At 39.5% G+C, this 21,435-nt stretch overlaps 1 protein-coding gene and 1 long non-coding RNA gene across 2 annotated transcripts in view; one reads left to right on the forward strand and one right to left on the reverse strand.

Moving 5' to 3' along the window:
- Positions 1-961: 961 nt before the first annotated feature.
- Positions 962-15,071, reverse strand: LOC121688773. The gene is made up of 3 exons (XR_006024684.1): positions 14,988-15,071; positions 7,675-7,685; positions 962-972 (listed from the first exon to the last, which is right to left on the reverse strand). It is a non-coding gene; the product is annotated as an uncharacterized LOC121688773 (long non-coding RNA).
- LOC121688772 (cadherin-7-like) overlaps positions 3,342-21,435 on the forward strand; it is a 70,269-nt gene continuing 52,175 nt past the window's right edge. Inside the window, exons 1-2 of the mRNA XM_042068607.1 lie at positions 3,342-3,555; positions 10,457-10,991. Of these exons, the coding sequence (XP_041924541.1) occupies positions 10,746-10,991 (246 nt within the window). The 5' untranslated portion in view covers positions 3,342-3,555; positions 10,457-10,745. The remainder of the gene's footprint in view (positions 3,556-10,456; positions 10,992-21,435) is intronic.

A 21,435-nucleotide genomic window follows, 5' to 3' on the forward strand; every position in this document is an offset into this window, starting at 1 on the left:
TTTTACCCTTTCTGATGCTGAATAGCTGAATGCTGAATTTGTCCTGCTTTGAGGAAGTTTAACAGAATTCATCTTTGGTTACCTCCCCAACACATTCTGTTCCCATCCCAGTGCTCTCAATCCTTTAGAGGAAGCAGAACTCTTAACTGTCACAGTGTTTGTCCAAGGGAGGTTCACCATGGGCAAACTCAACTCATTTTTTTTTTTTTTTTTCTTGGCTTCCTTTTGTCATTCCCCTTTTCTAACAACATGGAATCGGAAGAAAGAGGGATGGCTTGTTTTGTTTTTCTTTACACTGCACAGAATTACCTTAGTCTGCTTCAAAAATACAAAAAAACTAAAATAAATGGAAATACCAGAGGTGTGAGAGAAGTGTAAGAGACAAAAAAGAGTCTAAGAAATAATGGCGGTAGGAGGGCAACATTTCCTTTGCCAGGAAACCAGACATGACTATCGCGGATGTGTAAGGATGAATGCAACAGGCCAGGACCTTTCAGCCCAATCACTGAACCATGTAGGCACACATCTTACCCCTGTGAGCGCAAAGAACACCCTGACAAAAACCTATAGCAGACTCTCTCTCTCTCTCTCTCTGCTTTTCTTAGTCTTTTGCAAGTCTATTGCAACTTCCATCATTGTGATAGATGATGATGTAATTCTTTGATGAGCAATTTCTTTAGACACATACAGTATATGCCTTTGAAGAAATGTCAATGTTTAAATGGTATGAATGAGTTAACAATTTCTATCAGATCTAAACCTGTGCTGTAAAGTTTTACGTTTGTATGATTTATGACAAATTAGAATAGTTCACAAATGCAGTACTCCAAGAAGGTCTACATTTGTTTAGGAAACAGGAAAAAACTGTGAGGAAGAAAAGTTGAATGCAACTGGTGACAGAAACATTCTCAATACGCAATTCTAACTTCTATTGTAGATTTCATTTTATATTCATTTGTTATATTTTGTCCACTGAGAGTACTACTGACCAAATTGAAAGACATACTCTAGTAGCAGTACATTACTTCTATGTCTGATACTACTCTGGTCCACTTACATCAGTCACTTGAGACATGAAACTGAATGTATTATAATAATGCCATAATCCCAAGTGCATGAACGTATCTACTGCAGCAATACCTACCCCAGGGAGACAAATCTATGCGATAATCAAGTAAGTTACTTTACCATACGGATGCTCAATCAAACTCATTCCCTGTGGATCCCAGAACTTTGGTTATAAAAGCTCTTCCTCTGTCGTACTTTGATGTTGACCCTATTGGGAATATGAATATTTGTGGGAGGCATCTGCCAGTGGGTCTATGTTTTTTTTTTTTTTTTGATGTGCTTTTGTGGAATTAAAATGAGGGGCAGTCCAGAACAACACTGAAAAAACAGACAAGTGGACCAATCAAACAAAATATGAACTGCCCTTGGTGGAAATCAATACTCTATTTGGAGTTTAAATTGCGCAATCAATGTGACAATCATCTGTTTTCACTGACATTAAATGGCGGTTATTAAAAAAAAAAAAAAAAAAAATAATAATAAAAAAATAAAGCCTGTTGTCATTTGTCCAGCAGCAGATCGATTTAAACATGGTGTTCTTGTGAAGGCTAAGCTCTATCTCACTAAAGTTGTCCAACAAGGTAAGGTTTAAGATTGATTCAATATGTACTATATATGTACACTACAAATATATATAGTTTGTGCTGTACTCGACAATATGGGGACACTTGGAAGGAGAATATTTGGAAAACTTATTTTAGTAATGATGGGAAATAGTACTACAGTACAACTGTACGTTTGGGACCACTTAACAGACCACCAGACCAGGGAGAGGGGTATCCTAGATGTGTCTGAGCCGGCTCGGCAAGCCAAGTGTGGTGCCAGGGAGAGGTATGGAGGATGGAGGGAGTGGCAGGACCCAGGGGAGGACAGGGCAGGGGGGGAGTCACTGTTGCAGGCCACCCCACGAGCACATGTGATTGATGGGGAGAGCAGAGCAGCAGTGCTCCCAATGTCAGCCTACAATTAAATAACTCTCAACACTGACCTGGTGCTCCCCCTCTCTTCTCATCTCTCTCTCTCTCCATTCTTTCCATCTTTCTCCAAGGATGTCACCTCTCTCTCACTCTGAGTCTTTAGCTGTCTTCGGCCATTTCTTTCAGCTCTCCCTCCGTGTTCTCACTCTCCTCAGCAGCAATTTATTTCCCCTCTCTGTCATTCATTCTGTTCTGGTCCCACAGGCCCTCCTTCTTCACTAAGGGAAGCATTTACTCTTCCACTTGATTCCATTCTTCCCCTGTTTCTCTCTCATTCTCTTATCTATTTTTATTTTGTCTGCCCCCTTTTTTCTGTTGCCCTCAGTCTAACCCCATTTTTGTTTCCTCTGGCCTCATCATTCCCTTCTTTCTCTCCATCCTGCCCTTACCTATCACTCTTTCTCTACCAAGCCTTTCTCTGTGTCTTCCTCTGTCCTGCCTGTTTTACCCCCTCTGACAGACAGAGGCTGCTCTGCATTCTGGTTTGGGTCACTTCAGTGATGTGCTGTGCAGCACTAAAGCAACATTGCACACTAAAAAGAAGTGTCTTCTCTGTTTTGAAATGAATACTCTCAGCTATAGACAAGTTCAGAAATTAAGGTGTGTACTTGTGGATACAATATATATATATATATTGAAGTCTTCTAGAAGACACAGTACAGAGGTTCTTACTTCATGACACAACTAAATTATTAAAAGGCTCAGTGGTAGCCTACTAATGAGTGATTCTATGTGTTCTAAGGTGTGCTTTCATAATATCAGTTATTTTACTATCAACTGCAACTTAGCCTGAAAGCTGTATTTCAAAATATTGATCATTAGATTGCAGCCTGAAGAACAAATAGCACAACCAAAGGTAGCCCTCTCTTATTGTAAAGTGGATTATTCTGTTAATGATACAAAAAACAGACAATGGGATAACAAGATACACACCTAAGCCTACATGGATGTACCTTTGTTGATCAGTTTTAAGGTCTGTGAAAATTAGTAGGTAACTGTCCAGATAGAACTGAAGTCTGTTAATGAAAGTGTCATTAAAAGGGAAAAAGCCGTTCACCTTCTTTTTTCCCTTTTCAATCCAACATATCACACAGCTGACTTAGGTAACCTGAAAATGTGTAAACCTGAGACACGGAAGTCCTAACGGTCCCACAGCTTCAAAATGTACAATAAACATTGTGTCGCGTACATCGGTGGTATGATGTGGCGTGGAGAGAGAGAGTGAGAGAGAGAGAGACAGGGAGAGAGAGAGAGTAGTTTACTTGAACATTGCACACACCATTGGCTGAAGCAGAACGTGCACTGCTCTTACCCTCTTTGATTTCTACTGCCAGCACTCCATTATCGTCCTGTTTCTATTCTAAATTCATGATTATCTGGCGATTAAAGTAGTATCAGACATGTTTTTGCAACAGTGCGTCTTGTAAGGAGGACTGACCATAAGAGCGTAACTTTATAGCATCTTGCTCCCATCAACTTCTCAGTGTTAAACCCGACGCTGTGGCAGAAGGTAAGTTCCTAATCAAGTGGAGTTTGTTGTAGCAAATGCCTTCAGCTCAATTTCGAGGTATTGCCGGAAGAAGATGTTTCTACGAAATATTTTCAAGGGTAGGCTAATACATGGTGTGATTGGTGACTTATTATACAATTAGTATTCTGTGGATGGCGGTATCTCTGCAGCTCTTTTTGAGTGGTTTATCAGGGGCTGTTGCAGAATGAAGTTGCTCGCTCCGGACAATAATATTTTATTTTACAGCGAGACTAGTACTGAACTGATCATTTAGCCTATCCTCTGTATATTTCTCCATTTAGTAGCGTAGATAATATAACGCTGTCGAATCCGCTTGTATAGGCTATTTGAACTATTTTGGGGGTTAACTGCCCTCATAATGTATCCGAGCGTCGCGGAAACATTGAACAGGTGCGTCGAATTCAACCCAACTTCCTTCATGGAGACGTGTGTGTTATGTACCAATAGGTTACAACTTAAAATGCATCTGAAACAACAGGCAGCTGTATCGGTCATGAATCAATAGCATGCTTGAACAACATTTGTCTACCCTGGAATAAAATAAAGAAAATACTTAACGCAGTCGTCACAAGAATCACCAAAATAGCGCGCTTGTTGTTGACATAACATATTTTCCAAAACATTATTTCGAAAATGCATTTTACACATAGTCTAACAATTTACTGAAGGAACAGCCTGTGGACTTGCGACATTGCTCAGTGTGTGTGTGTAGCAGTATCCCGTCGATGAGTTGGTGTAGTAGCCCATTTGCAAACTCAGAATAGGGCACTATATAATCTCTGCACCCAGTTTCAGGCAGATCACAGGCAGTGGAATTATGGGTCAAAGGGCTTTGTAGTTTTAATATATCTGACTAGTTTTTTCCTGATATAATAGGCATATGATGATCCCAGACTATATGTTCAGAGGAAAAGTTCACATATTATTTCAGTTTTGGAAAAGAAAGTTATGATAACATGTGGAACAGATGGTTCCTAATGATTTCAGTGTAGGCCTTGGCCTCTAACCATACAGAGTAGCGTAGCATACAAATAATAATAGAAAAAAATAGTTGTTTTACAATGCCCTTCATCAGTTTCATCTGTGTCTGTTTAATTAAGGCATTAGTGGAAACACTCGAAGAAGATTAGGTAATAATCTTGTCCATGGTCAGGAATTAAGTTAACTATTAATCAACATCTGCCTGAATATCATCATGTGCATGTTTCATATTGAAGAGACTAACCAACATGCCTTTCTTTATTCAGCTTTATTTATGTGCCTCCTAATAGAAGGTTCAACCACTTTTCATTTATGGGTAGCCTATTCCCTTTCCTCCTTAATCCTACTTGTGATATAAAATATTATATTTTTAGCTCATCATTTAGGAGAGATAGCTCTTATAAGGGCTTTGCACACTCAGACGTTGTTTATTGATCCTGTCCTGTGGATATAGTGCAGAAAGGTTCTATACACTCTTCTTCACTTTCATTAGTTGCAGTGTTAGCAGTATCTTGCTTAGGCGTTTAAGGATTTCATCTTGACCATATGTAGTCTGCCCCATTTGAACGACTGATGCATTTTACTTTGACACCTCTTTTTTTATCTATTTACTGATTTTAATGAAATCCATGTTTGAAGGACTGCCATGTCCAATCCATTGATGAGAACAGGTCATTATGGACAGGCAATGCCTTAGTTCATTGGTTCATTGGATTCCATTCAGTCTGCCTTGTTGGTGAATTTGCTGGAATGATGTGGTAAATGACCTCTGGCAAATGGCCAATAGACTCATAGAGCAATAGACAGGTTAGGAAATGCCCAAGTTTATCAAAGCTGAAGTGTGAGCTAATTGTTCATTATTAAGTATAGAAAGCCTCCTCTTTACAATGTGTGATGGATCCAAGTTGATTTTGTATGTAACTTTTTAGTAACGACAAGAAGCAACAAGTAAGTTAAAGGTATATTTATATTGGAGTGATTGAGATCATAAATCATCACATGCAACCTTAGTCTGTGAAGAGACACCGAGCCAAACAATATTTCTCTCTCCACTGATCTCACTGTAGATTTCAGAAGAATATGTACAGTAGCAGGGGAGCCACCCTAAGTATGTACCTTTGAATTTTTGTTGTGCGGATGTTTCTAGAATTCTCTCTGTGATGAAACTGACCTGATATCCATTGCTTTTTCCAATTTAAGCATGTTGACAGTGACTGATGAGAGACTGATAGAACAGGTGGTGTCAGGGTGACTTATATGGTGCCATGAAATGACTAATGATGAAAAGGAGTCCCTCCTCTGCTCTGCTTAATGCGGGATTTTATGTTATGTTTTCCATTGCCCTAGAGCGCATATGAATATGTCAGGGTCTGAAGCTGACAGTAAGACAAGCTAAGCTAAGCTTAGCCTTTCTTGACTGTACATTTGTTTTGTTTGGTTATGGTCCCTCCTCGCACTGTTTGCCTTCAGACTGTGAAATGAGCAAGCTTGTTGAGGGGCACATGAAAGAGGGAAAATGAACCATCGGATACTAAGCACCAGTAATCCCGTTGTGAAGCTGGCGAATGGGATTAGAAGAGTGAGAGGGGAACGGAGGAAGCAGAGGGAAAGAGTGGTGTGAGGAATATGGGGCTTTTCTGGAGTTTATTACTCCTTTTCTTTATATATTCAACTCTCATTTCTTTCTTTTCCCTTACGATAGGCCTACATCTCATCTTTTCTCCCTTCACTCCCAAGCCAGTGGTTCACAGAACATGTATTTCAGAATGTGTTCAGCTTCCATCAAGGACTCTCCTTAAAGGCAAGGGCACAGCATTAACAATTCATTATCATGTTATTTGTTTTTATATAAAACACTTTTATTGGTTCTGAGTTTATATTTGCTGAGAGAAAATTCACAAACTGGTGTTTTTTACAAGGTTGTTGCAAATAAGAAATTATAAATCTCATTAACACCGATGTTTGGAGTTCAAGTCATGTTTTGTGTACACATGTGAGACCTAGGGTGGTCATATATCTGGATAAATGACTAATGACGATAAGTATCGTGCCTGGATGAGATGTATAGGAACACTTTTCTTTCACTGCCATGAGACCCAAAGTTAATTATGTTAATTATGCTGTAGTCTTGTTTGAAAGCCCTTGCTTATCTTTTGCTAAGATACAGGATTTATTTTTACACTGAGAAACAACATGTGACAATAAAACCATTGGCATGTGGTTTACAATCCTATTGACTAGGTCCAGCATAAGGCCAATACACCACTGGCTTTTGTAAGTTTGACGTCCTTATAAATGCTCTGATACAGAAACCCAGACCATGGACTGTTTCAGTGGGCTTGCAGTGCCCTGAAGCCAGTTCTGCTCCACTTTCTACCCACATCATTACATGTCGAAGCCAAATCAGAAAGTTTGCCTCTTTTTTTATGAGTGTCTATTTTTTTGAAAAATGGCCAGCCTCCACACTGTGCCACAGAGTTTTTGGTCTTCACACCAAGAAAACGTGTGATAAAACTCTAACCTTGAAAGTCTCCAGCAGGTCAAAAAATCGGTGGACTGGGAATTGGGAGCAACTGTCTTAAAAAATATTAAAAGGAACATGTGTGTCCTAAATACTGACAGTTCTGGCCAGGGCAGCGGCAGTCAGGTTGATAAGAAAGGATTACAACCCTGAGGAGGTGCACTAACACTGTAGCTCACATCATCTCTCTCTCTCTGAGAACACACATTCACCCCCAGTTGGAAATGTTGATACGCCTGTTAAACCTTAGATGCATAAGTGGGGTCAAAAATGACCCCAGCAGTTGTTTTTTTTGCAATATCTTGGTAATTTTAAATTGTTATCGTTTAATCTTCCATGTATTCCTCAAATAGGTTGTCTTTGACATGAGGCCATTTAGATTTTTATCTAATTGGTGCATTTTTTTGTATCAGTACCACACTTTTCCATACGTGGGGTCAAAAATGACCCCAAGCATTTTCTATGGAATTTCAAAGGTTAACCCTAGGAACCTTTGATTTTGATCAACTTTGACTATCAGGTATACTTTTACTGATGTATTATCATCAACTTTTCATTACATATCAATGTAGGTGTCATAGGAAATTACAAAAAACTACATGTTGCCCTGAGGCAACATTGAACCATAACGGACTCACATATGGCCATACCAAATATACTAAATAGGGAAGCACCTGTATATGTGAAGTGCATGAGTGTGCTTAATGCAGTTTTATAGAATGTCATGAGTATGTGCCTTGACTATCATACCAACATGCATGCCTTTTTGGTGTTGCGGTGAAACTGCAGACTTGCTATCCTGTAGCCCCAAGTTTGAGGCCTGATCCCTCTATTTGCTATAGGCCTACCCCCTGTATTTCTCTTTTGAGACAAATTGCTTACTAAACTTTCAGAAAGTCAGGTGCAGATCTCAGAGAGAAAGTGGATGTTGTAATGTGTGTGTGCATGAGTGTGCATCAGTATGCATACAGTACATGCATACAGTAAGTATGCAAACTCATGGATGTGTGTGTGTGGTTGTGTGTGTATATGTTTACTGTACCTGAGAATGTTTGGGGATATTTATGGAGCTTTTAACTAGTAAATAACAGTGATTTTGATGATTTCATATGATAATTTGTATTATTATAACTGCAATCTGTAAAATATTGATTTTCATTCCACAATGGTACAATGTTGTCTGGCGGCAAAAACTGAGTTTAAAATGAGATTTTTGTTAAGTATGAGATTTGTAATGCTTTGGAAACCAGATAAATATGTTTGTGTTAGTGTTAAGTTATAAGGATAGGTGTTTTAAAATAATAAGTTAGCTTCTTAAAAATAGGAATTATTTCACTTTTTACCGTTATGGTATGTTGCATTATGTTGCCATGAGGCAATCTTAAAAATATATCCAAATTAAAAACATAAAAATTATTATTATTATTATTGTTCTCATCATTATCATCATCAAATCATCATCTTTAACCAAAATGAAAGAAATTTCTTAAGTTTACAGCATAAAATGGATTCATTCTAATTGGGGTTATTTTTGACCCCACTCATGGAAGAGTGTAGGTGTTGGTATGTCATGCATCTAAGGATTAATTGGGAGAATATGATAATATAAGGTGTTTAAGCAAAGCAAAAAGAGCATGTCCATATTAATTTCAACAGGATGTGGTGTTTGCTGTTTTCTGCTTAGCTTGGGGCAGGAAACTGCAGAAAGGACTTAGCTAGCGTGTGTATGTGTGGGTAGAGAGGGGTCACTTTATGCCGAGGCAATTATCTCTACGGCCCAGGCACCTGCCAATATGTAGAGGAGTGAAAAAGAGAGGCCAGGGAGGAAATAAATGAGAGCTGGGCATCACAGAGCTTCCGCCAATACAGCCCCCTTCCAGGGATTTCTCTTGTGTGAACTTTGAGTGCTCTTTCTCTGGTTGACTTAAATTGGCCTCTGGTCTGTTCCTTCATGTTCTTCTTTCAACAGAGGCAAGGGGTGGTAAATAAAAAAGGGAGGTTTGATTATACACTCTTATCTTTTCATTTCAGTTAGAGCCTTTTCTCATAAATGTTTAGCTCATTCATTCATTCAGAAATCTGTGCAACCTGCTAAATACTTTACAAAGACAGCAATAAACACTGCATTGGTGAGAATGTCTGCAGCTTTGTTTTTTTATCATGTTGACTTTCCTTGCAAAATAGAGGGGAGTATACATTATATATAATAAAATTGAATTAATATTAAGAAAACAAATAGTATCAAAATGTCATCAAACATCGAAATCTGTTCAAGTAATGATTACCAAATGATTATGATTTGCCAAATCATTCAGTTCTGGGCCATATCTTCTGACAGTTATTCAAGGAAAGGCAGTTATTTGAAACTTGACAAGAAATTGACAAGAGAAACAGGATAAAAACACTTGTGAACTGGTTATAAAATTATGTGTACAGTATGTGCTGAACAACCAACATCCTCACTCAAAATCCATTGTGAAAAGCAATGTATCCTATACATGCCATTTGTAGCTTAGTGGAATGAAGAGACCACTGAATACTAGTCAGTTGTGTTAAAGTTAGTTGTCAAACCAATGATATGGCCTGCAACCTTCTCAGTATGTGTGTCTAATGATGGTGTGTTTTGTAGATGGTAACAGTGCAGCCAACACTAGAGCACACTGACACACTCCTGTAGATGTCAAGGGAGAACGTCCGTGTAGATGTCAAGGGAGAGTCCGTCATGTTGCTGACAGCTCAGATTTATTTTTAATCCCATGGACTAGGACACACAAACACACACACACACACACACACACACACACACACACACACACACAGCGATCATGTGCCTTGTTACTCTTGAGTGGCAAACCTGCCATTCCTCTCTGCTCTTCAACAAGGAGAGAGAACGTGACACAGCTAATGACCTTGGCATGGTAATTCTCAGGTAATGGGGGTATTCAGGCACTGAAACAGCTGAACGTCTCTCAATTTGTATTCCAAACACCTGTGCCCTGCACCAGTTTTTATATAACACAAATCACTTTGCTTGTGCTGTGTACACTGAGATGGTGGTTCATTTTCGCTTATGCTTATTAACACTTAACCTCAATCAATTCTGTGATGTCAAAGTCAGAGAGCGGGGGCGTGTGCTTATACCTGAAGGACAGTGTTCTGACTATATTTACCACACCTACTGTCTGTTCATTCACAGCCCTCATCAGTAGTAGGAAAGGCCATTATCATTGCATCAGCAGGCATATTACTTGTATAAAGTGACTGCGGTCACCGTGGCAATTTTGCTGATGGCAGTACCCAGCTTCCCCCTCACCCCCACCGCACCCTACCCACTTTCTCTGTCTCACACAAGCTGTCTTTCTGTCTCTGTTCTGATAGGTGCCAATTACTACACCCCTCTTGTGAAGAAGGAAGACTTTCTCATCAGTGGCCGTTCCCTGTCTCAACACTCAATGACAGTCTCCTGTTCTCAAAGCGGGCAATATTTTCATTGCTGTCACCCACAATCAAAGCCTCAGAGTGACAATTCCGCAACTCCCAGGTCTAGACCATCTAAAGCAGTCACAGAATCATCAACCTATCTTGTCCTTTCCCCTTGATTTTTCTTTCTGGGGGCAGAGACAGTCAACACTGTTATTGAACTACTCAACTGTGGTGGTGATTGCTGATGGACCACCAGATGAGATTTTGTGGACCTTGTGTGTGCAGAGCGGTCTGGCTTTTGGCTGCACTGCTCTCGCTCAGGGACACTGGGTCTTGGGGTCTGACCTCTGATACTGACGCTCTTCAGTCAGGTCCACAAGCAGATGAGGACTCTAGGGAAACACACCACAGGCAGAAAAGAAGCTGGGTGTGGAATCAGTTCTTCGTTCTGGAGGAGTACACAGGCAATGATCCTCTTTATGTTGGCAAGGTAAGATATTTTTATCTTCATCTTTATGCAAATATCTGTCTTCATTAGATGCCATACTCAGATGAGACTGAAGTAAAGATCTAAATAAAACAGTATGCTCAGAGGAAAGCACTTTCAAAAGGATTGTGTACGAATTAAAGCAGGGTGGGTAATAGAGACATTGAGGTGGCACTAATGAGCAAAAATATTGAAGCAATGAAACTGACTAAAGTAATTTTGTTGGTCATCCAGATTCTGCTAGCCTTTTTTTACCATAGACATGGATCTAAAAGGGATTACATGGGATTAATATTATAATTAATTCATTCCTTAATAACTTACAAATTGATACTAACCAGTTTGAACAAAACAATTATAATATATCCATCAATGCCACAACAAAAATATCTGGAAACTATTGAAATCACATGGTTTCCCCTTAATTTAACTGCCTGGCCAATCCTTATGCCTTTGTACACTTTCCTTTAGATAGAGGAGAAAGTTGGAGATTGAATATGTGAAGTGAATTGTATTTTTTATGCCATGTCCATTTTGATTATAAGTCTAATGTAATTATCTAGTTAATGTATGACGTTGTCTAATAACCAATTTGAGATTAGAGAATTAATACATAGGGTAAAATCATATCAAATCAATCTTTGAAAATAATTAAGGAAACTGTCTCCAACAATTGTGTTACTTATTTAAATAATAAAAACAAAAATGCATTTTTGTTTTTATTATTTCTGTTTTTATTTATTTCACATGTACTGGGGGGTAGGGCCCAAACAATTGTGTCTTGGTCAAGGGGGCCCAGAATGACCCTTTAGCAAATATCTGCTGGAATAATTTACTTAAAGGAGAATTCCGGTGTGATTTTGACCTAAAGTGTCTTGAAACATGATACCGAGTGTGAACGTATGTCTCATAGCTCACCTCAGCTTGTCCCCTGCACTCAGAAATCTGGCGCTAGTTAGCCAATGCTACCAACAGGGTTTTGTTGTGGTGCCTCGGGCATCGGCCTAGCCATGCAAATAAATCACTGTTTTACACCATTTACGAGGCTCAAAGTAGCTCCATACTTCATTGGTAGACTTCCGAGGGCCTTGACATTTAAAACGGGACATGGAGAACTTTGAAAAAGCACTGGTAGATTATTTACAAGACGATTTATACAGACAGTACCTTAAGGAATTTTATCATTCGACGCCATCTTGAATTTAGTCACGATAAGTAGAGCGACGAGTACGAACAAACAGGTATGATAAGGGGCAGTGGCGTAACAAACCAATGGTGGGCCCAGGTGCGAGAGCGCTACGCGGGGCCCCATACCGACATTCTTTGGCCCAGGATGAATTAACTCTGATACATGCAATACACATTAAGGGTGACTTCCATTGTTTAATGCAAAGGGCCTGAGGCACCGAAGTAGTTTAGTAGTAGTAACACACGACTACATAGTAGTAACACACGACTACATAGGATCCATTACATGTAAAAACATTAAAAATAATTTTATTAACAGCCTGCAGGCCAGGGTAATCTAATATTACTGCATTAACATCAACTCGCATGGAATTATGGGAACACTCAATGCGCTCAATGCGCCTCTTCAACCCTCTGCTGAAACTGCAAGCGTAGATTGCTTGCTTATAAATTCACACTGCGCAGAAACAAAACTTAATGTAGCCTAACTTATTTAACCGTGCAGAAACCAAATAAAATCATTCATATGCATACAATCCCCAATATGCGTGAACTAGGCTATTAGAAGGCCATCTTACGAGCCTTTCATTGTGCAAAATCGTTAACGATGTTCGCAATATTTAATGCTCTGGCTCTCGTATTTTCAATGGACAGGATAGCTAACCCACTGAGCCTCTCCTGCCCCATGCTGCTCCTTAGGTAGGTCTTAATAAGTTTGAGTTTGGAAAAAGATCGCTCAGCTGTTGCCACAGTCACAGCCAATGTCAGAAACAACATGAGAGCAGTACACACTTCCCCGAATGTGGATGTTACACTGTCATAATCTACCACCAGCATTTTGGCAAGTGGAAAAATAGATGACTTCTGTGAAATCTGTTTTAAAGCAAGACCTGAATTAGAGGAGTTGTGTTGAGAATGTCGGTGCAATGTCCCTGCTATAATGGTCTGACAAACGTCTTGCCTTTTCAAGCAGTTCATCACCTGCGAGTTGAAGGGTTATAGGACGTAAAGACTCAAACACATGACAAGTTTCCCGCATACTTGCAAATCTTTGGGAGAGCTGACTGATTATGATGTCCAGAGTTGCATTAAATACCTGCACTTTGAAGTATCTCTCTGCATCGGTTAAGTGCTCATCTTCCGATAGTTCGTCAAGTGACGCTTCACTCTCCGTGCTCTAACATTTTCAAATGTACTCTGAACCCCCCATTTATTTGTGAGCGTCTGCGCTGTAGCCTTGGCCTGGTCAAAGGCACGCCGGTAGTCAGAAAGGACCTGTATAGAATTTTCCAGCAAATGCATTGCGGGGGTAGCGACGGGCCCCGGGAGGTCACGGGCCCTGGTGCGACTGCACTTGCTGCACCTACTATAGTTACGCCACTGATAAGGGGTCAGATTCTAAAACGAATTCCGTGGAAATGCATGGATTCAGTTGCTTCCAGTAGCAGCAACTGGAATCCATGCATTTCCACTGAATTATTAGGCTACTTTGAGCCTCGTAAATGGTGTAAAACAGTGATTTATTTTCATGGCTAGGCCGATGCCCGAGGCACCACAACGAAACCCTGTTGGTAGCATTGGCTAACTAGTGGCAGATTTCTGAGTAGAGGGGACAAGCCGAGGTGAGCTATGAGACATACGTTCACACTCGGTATCATGTTTCAACACACTTAAGGTCAATATCACACCGGAATTCTCCTTTAAAATTAAACTGTAATATTTCTAAGTGACACAAAAGCTTTATATTTTATCTTCTATTTTATTGAAGCAATTTTATTTTCCCTTCCTTTAATGTTAAGATTGGTTTGATCTTCCATGCTACATGCTACTTTCATGCTGTAGGCTGCTGAAGGGAGGTGTGTAACTTGATTGGCTGCTTTTGACAGGTGTAAATTGTTTGTGTGCACTGTAAAAAAAATGTGATCTCTGTAGACAGCCCAGGCTCCAAAAACGGCAACAAAAACAACCTGGCCAAACCTAGCCCATAAAAACATAACAAACTGTTCCAGCAAATCACAGACAAGATGCGCGTTTAGAAGAGTTTGAATTGCACGGGAGCAGCACAGGAGGGAGGGGGAGGAAGTAGCAAGCTAGCTCTCTGTTTTGTTTGAAAGTCAACAGAAGTGACGTTACCCAGCATCGCTTAGAGCACCTTTAAGTAAGCTTTATGCTGATTGGCTGCTTTGTGGCCAAAGACCATTCACAAATGCCTCCAGCAACTTCTACCTGAATCTCCAACTCAAAGTGATAATGTAACATGTGGAGGGGGTGATGATCAGAAGAATGGATTACATCACAGTCTGTATTTGTGTCACAGTCTGTCTTTGTTCAGATTCACCCGTTTTTTTTGTGGTAATTTCAAAGTCCAAAATTTGCAAATGTTTCCGGTTCATGATAGCTTGCATGTGGCCATGCACTGAACTCTCCTTATTCAACAAAGCAAAGAAAAAAACGGCTTTCCATTTTATGCCATCTTTAAAGAAACTTCAAAATGAAGGAAGCAGTATAGATGAATAAACAAAATAAAAAATTTGACCTCAGTGGCCAAACAATGGGATTTTGTCTGTAATTCACCAGTGTTCTGCCCATACACGTATGAACATTCCACTTGTGCACTGGCCTCTAAGTAAATAGGCAATAACTGAAGTGGTCCCAACATGGCCGCCTCTGTGGTGTCAGTTTTAGAATAAGAGAAACGTTCTAATGAGGAGACACAGCACTCAAAGAATCCTTCACAGAAAGGTATGTTATCTATACATATCCCACACCTTCTGCCACCAAAAGTCGACATGTGAATACACTGTGCCAGACAGTCATGTGATATATTATGAATACATTGTGCCAATCATGTGTTATGATCTCACAGCTTGGTGTTGTGAAGTCTTGCACACGTGCGGTGTGCGGTTGCCCGATTACGAGCCCAAAGTGCATTGCAAGATGGCCGCCGAGTGAGGGGACTTGCCTAAAAGGACTTTGACTCTATCCAGCGTTCTTTTGAGATCAGTGCCTTACTCTTTGCCTGCCAACCAGGGGTGCGGTTCCCATGCAACTATATGGAGGTTAGCTTTTTACTGACATGGTACGATGCATCGTTCAACTAACCAGCATCAAAATTACGGCTGTTTCCCAAAACTGTTGTACTGACATAGTACTTTGTAAGTTTGAACCATGATAGTTTCCAAACTTCAGTAGTCTGGACTAAGGTGGTTAATGACGTATAGTAGTACGTGGACTGGCACAGCTGCAAATATACCTCTGAAATTTGCCTACAAAAAGGAACTAACGCTGCCATCTTTGCCCATATAAAGAGATCCGGGTGTTAATTGAAGCTAACTACCTATGAAAAGTTGCATTGCATGTTAGCTCTAGAGAAGCTGGGAAATCAAAGTTCACCGTCTTAACTTTCCAAAGCTCACAGTACCCACTCAAAGGCAGGACACAAAAGTGTGCAGAGCAAAACATCTGCATTTCAGATTTAACTACCCTATGACAAGAAGACTGTTCAAAACTGTTGTGGAGAGTGGTGGCTAAGGAGATCTTGTTGAGGTGTTTTTTTTTTTTTTTTTTTTACAATAAAGTACCTAATCTCATTTGCTATTGAATTTTAGAAGAAATATGTCTGTTTAAATTAACTCATAATTGAAACAATAATGAGATTACATTTAGGTCTCCTTAGTTATGAAATATCCATCTTTGAAGGCTTAAACTTTCCTATGGGATTCCATTCTATTTTATGGATAGTGATTAGTAATAACATAACATATGTAGAAATGAATAGGAGCACACAGTAATGCCTTGTTTACATGTTGATATGAGCATATTGCCATCTCATTCAGTCATGTGACCCTGCCAAAAAAGTTTTACAAACCCAAACTCCGCAGCAGCTGGTTTAAGTAATGCCATTGCATAACACTTTCAGATTACACATTGAAGTTTAAAGTGATGATGATAAAACCTTTATGATGATGTATCTAAAAAAGGAGATGGATGAAGGATATGCATGATGTTGCATAAGCAATTATTTAGAAAGATGATTTCCAGAACACAAACTTCAATGGGTCAAAGATTATTTATTTATATGTTTGGATGCCTAATAATATGTTTCCTCTCCTGGTTGAGTCAGATGCCTCCCTCCATTGTGTTCACGTTTCAGTAACTCCAGAGCATTCCCCATCAACCCTCAGGGCAGAACACTCACTCACATCAAGAAAGAGGCAGGCAGGAGTGGAAAACAGGGCTGACCTTGGCCTTCACACTTTATTTTCAAATGGGTTCTATACACAGTCAGTGGCCAACAAGTCTTTTCAATGCATCCTCAATCAGTTTCAACTGGGTTACTCTCAAAATGACTCACAGTTATGGTCTGATTCATACTTGAATATTAGAGACTGTAGTGGCTGTAGAAATAATTAAGACAGATAAAATAAAACAAAAATACCATACAGCCTGGAGTCAAAGAAATTAACTTTAGCTAAATCAAAGTTGACATGCCATTCATCCTTGTGAACCACTCCCACATTTCTTGAAGGGTGGGGAAGTTCTCAAATAGATCATTGTGGAATCTTAAAAGCTTGCACCCATAACAGTCACACATTCTTTCTCTGCATTCTCTTAAATTTCCCCTTGGTGATCAATAAAATAGCTATCTATCTATCTCTATCTATTAGTTCAGTTCCAAACCTTCTTTGGTTTCGGTAAATGATTATGGTCTCATTTTCACACACATTTAAATTTTAAATTATCACTGCTTACTTCTGAATTGTTTGACATTCCAATAGCAGTTTGTCCAGTGTAGCCTGAACCTGATGTATGGTGATTTCAGTACACTGTAGGTTTTGAGTCTTGTATAGATTTATCATGAAGGATGGTGCAGTATCCCCAAGAATACATTTGCTGAAAGGAAGAAACTATCACAAGCAAGGCATGCAGCTTGGTTGAAACACAGTGTCTTGAAGCACAGTGTCTAAATTAGCAGTTGTCATTCATAATATTAAGTAGCCTACAGCACAAATTTGATAAATTCAGGATTTTGCTTAGTTTGCAGTTACTGTTGACCTTTGACCAATCAATGCTGACCTTTGTCTTGATTTTCTTATTATGAATTATTCTGGGATCCACTCCAGGGCTTCAGTCTGCATACATTTTGTTAGCTTCTCTGAAGTATAAGGACACTACATTCTCACAGGTTTCAAACTTTTTCGAACGTGTGAGTTGCTAGGTAACAGATCAGGGAAAAAAAACAGTTTCTTTAATCTTTGCTTCAACAAAATTCTGTTAAGTTGTCAGGATAGTTGAGTTGGAAAGGAATCATATGACAAGTTCATTGGTGCAAGCCAGGTATTCGGTGCTGTCTGCTCCGTGGCTTTAGGGCAAAGCCATAGCTGTATTGATTCCATAGAATTTTAAAGAGATCATCTGTTTCTGAATAATTAATGTTAAGTTCTCAGACATTGTTCCAGCTTTTATATATCAGGGTTATACCTGCAAAGAACGAAGCTCAGAGGCTGGAGGTTGTAATTTATTTGAAATTCTGCAAAACTCAAGACTTCTTTGTGGTTTATTCACAAACAAATTGGTGCAGTATTGGCAATAAACGGTGTAGTACCCAGAAGTCCATTTCTGAAAGTGTGAAACAAGCACACTCTTTCCCCTTTATCAGTGGCATACTGCCCAAATAGAAAGCCGAGTGGGTGATGAGTCATTTGTGTGTTTTCACAGGACTGGCGTCTATGCCTGTTCTAATCCTCTGCCTGTAGGCCTATTTGACTCTTATTTGAGGTGAGATAAATATGTGATTCAATATCACAAAATCAATCAATGCTGTTGAGTTCTGTATATAAGTTTACATTTTCTCAGTTAGTAATAACATTACTGGCTCTCTCACTGTGAAGTTTATGGTATTTCATTATGAGAGGGGGCACTTTAGTGTTGGAGTCAAATGGAATCAAAGGGAACGGCTTTACTGCATAATATAGAAAGTTTGCCTGAAATACTCCCATTATTCTTGATGGGGTTTTTTCTCGTTCCACAAGCTGCTTCTCATGGAAGTTGAACATAGACCTACAGTAACCTTACGCCTACATAGGCATGCCATTAAACTGACTTGTCTTAATGTTGATGTTCCTCTTAATGTTCCTCTTTTTGGGGAATGCTCCATTATCTTTAGCTCTAATCAGCAATCGTAGCGCTCCTGAATCTTTGTCGGCAACTGCTTATATGCCATGCACTTCCTGTAAGACTTTTCAGCCAGCACAAGCATTTCCGATGGACCATGACCTGCATTGTTCCTGGGAAGAACCTATGCTTGTGTCGAAGTTGAATAAAGAGTTGCACTGTTGGGCATAAACAAGATGTTTAGTGTCGGAGTGGACATGCAAGGAGCAGAATATAATAGAAGATGCCGTTACTGACTCTCCACAGGAAGTAGATGTGCTGGCTGAATCAGCCTTCTATGGCATATATAGTCCACTGTCAGAAGCCAGGATACATGCTACAGTATCTTTTGAGTACTTTTCTTTTAGTTATTTTTCTGCTACCTTGTTTAACTTTCTACTGTAGCCTGGAAGAATTTTTTGAATGGGGATGTAGGGCAAACTACCCTTTAACACGTTAATCTGATTTATAGAATTTTCAGATTTGATCTGATTGATGATAGTCTGAACAGCACAATGATGCATGCATTCTGTTACCTCTGTTTACACAAGGGAATGGCATCTTGTGATTATTGTGAAATCTCTGTATAATGGCCTTCAATCTGAATGTTCTGGCTATTGAAATAGGATTTCGAAGTGTCTTTTGCATCACTTTGCAATGTGTTACTCACAACAAATAGATTAGTTTGCAAAAAATCTTTAGCAAAAATATTGATAATATCACAAATATTATTTGGATCAATATAGATTAAAATGGGATATTGTAGATCTTTGATTGGAGGTCTGCTGCACAACTTGAAAGCAAGTGTTTGAATATAGGTTGTTCGTGATGTGTGGACACTGTAATCTGACTCAGAATCTGATTTTATCAAATAATACCAACTCATGGGCTTGTTATTTAGATTGTGATTAAAAACACAAGGAAGACAGGAGAAACAGTTTTTTTAGGAGAGGTTGCCTTCCAAAGAAGGCAGGGAAAGGAGATAAGATAGTGAAAGAGTGAGCCAGATAGCAGGTCCTGATAAATGCTCTACAAATACATATTATCAGGGTTTAATTTGTGGGGGAGCTAGAGAGAGCTCTGCTTCTGGACCTCTGAGTCTGAGCGTCTTGAGCTCCCCAATCTCTAGTGGGCAATTTGATTCCCCACTGAAAAATTTCACTCCATGCTAAACTCAAAACTTTGATCCCAGTTTCAACATCACTGAACATACAACAATACTACATACATGACTTTTATGCGTATTTCCTCTGTAGCCATACAGAGCATTTTGTGTCCATTGACTTAGGGCTCTAATTGGAAACCACAACGTGCACCCCAAACCCACTGCAATGTGTGGTGACCACTCAGTTAGAACAAGCAATGATACCAATATTTGCTAATTTATTGACACTGGGAACAATCAAGCATAAATAGATTGAGTAATTAGTAGCACTTCTAGAGGAACACCATGGTGGAGGTTGACTGTCAATGAGAGTTGGTCTCCTTTGTTTCTTAGAAGTTTCACAGAAATAGTGCGGGGTTGAAGTAATTCATTTACGGACCACCTCATTTACATGCGGATACACCCGAGTGTTGTGCTGACCCACCCTCGGTGTAATGGTATTAAATAAGCAAAGTGATTTTGCCTAGCAAGGAAATTAGCTTTAGGTCATGTCATGATGGACTTAACACATTGTCTGCTGTGTTGTGTGTCCTACAAATCAGAACTCTAGGTGTCTCCAGTTTATTAAGTCATGGTATTGCTGTTGTCACTTACTATCAGATGGCAATATATAGCATATAGTGGAAATACACAAGAATATCAATTTCAATTGTATTGATAATAGAATATCAATTTCCATGAAGACTATCAAGATCAACAATATCAAAATCAATATGTGTAGTCCTACTACTAATTATACAAACCACAGAAAAATGACACACAGAGCATATATTTATCTTATCTCTCTATTTCTTGCTCTCTCTCTCTCTCTCACACACACACACGCGCGCACGCACGCACGCACGCACGCACGCACGCACGCACGCACGCACGCACGCACGCACACACACACACACACACACACACACACACACAAAATACAGATTACACACTGCCTCAGAGAGAGAGAGAGAGAGAGAGAGACATGCACACACACACACACACACACACACACAAAATACAGATTACACACTGCCTCATCACCAAGGCTATCCACGGCTATGCTGTGACTTTTACTAAAGGCCACTTTCAGCAAATGTCAACCGGCAAACATTGGTAAACAGTCTAAGCGTTGATCAAATTTCAGTGCAGTGACATACGTGTTAAGGTTCTCTATTTTAGGAATAGAGCTGTGATTGGAATCAGGTATTCTAAACAATCAGAGCACTCTGCTGATATGTTTGTACATCTATTTGTCATATGCACTTCTGTGTGCTCTGTTCACTTTTAAATGGCTCACAGTTGTGAAGCAGTTCATGAGGTATCAACCATACACACTAATACTTTATGTCTCTCCATGGGTTTGTTTAGTATCTGTGTCACACAGAAAGGGCATGTCAACACGGTCATGTCCTTTATAGTTGCTGGAATTCCTCTGATAATTCAGTTCTTTACTTGAGGAGTGATGAGGTTTGAGTACTTCTGCCATCATCAGATATCATCACACTACACAAGAAAACGGCAAAACAAATATTCCAATACACATGACTCATTATTGTTAAGCTCAGGAGAGATATTAATTAAATTATATTAAAATTATGCCTCTTAGGAGGACAATCTAGAAATCAACACAGGTTTACGTGTGATATACAGGAGTGAAATAAGTGGCATGCAGAGAGACAGCAGAAACATTGACTTTAAAAGCTGTTTGTTTTCATCTGTTTTATTCCCATGAGTGTGCATGAGGGGTACAGCAGGACACTGCTGATATCATTGTCCTGGAGTGTCCTCTTGTAGCTGTGCAAACATGATGAGGACTCTCTCTGGTACACAGGTAGCTTATCAGGACAGCATAGCCTACTATACAGTTCACCACGCAATCATGTCAGAAGTATGGGACATGCAAGCTTATGTAAATTACTATCAATAGTTTGTTACAAGTTGTTTGTCTCTTTGCAGTGA

Source organism: Alosa sapidissima, chromosome 17 (assembly GCF_018492685.1).
Source record: "Alosa sapidissima isolate fAloSap1 chromosome 17, fAloSap1.pri, whole genome shotgun sequence".
NCBI classification, from domain to species: Eukaryota; Metazoa; Chordata; class Actinopteri; order Clupeiformes; family Clupeidae; genus Alosa; species Alosa sapidissima.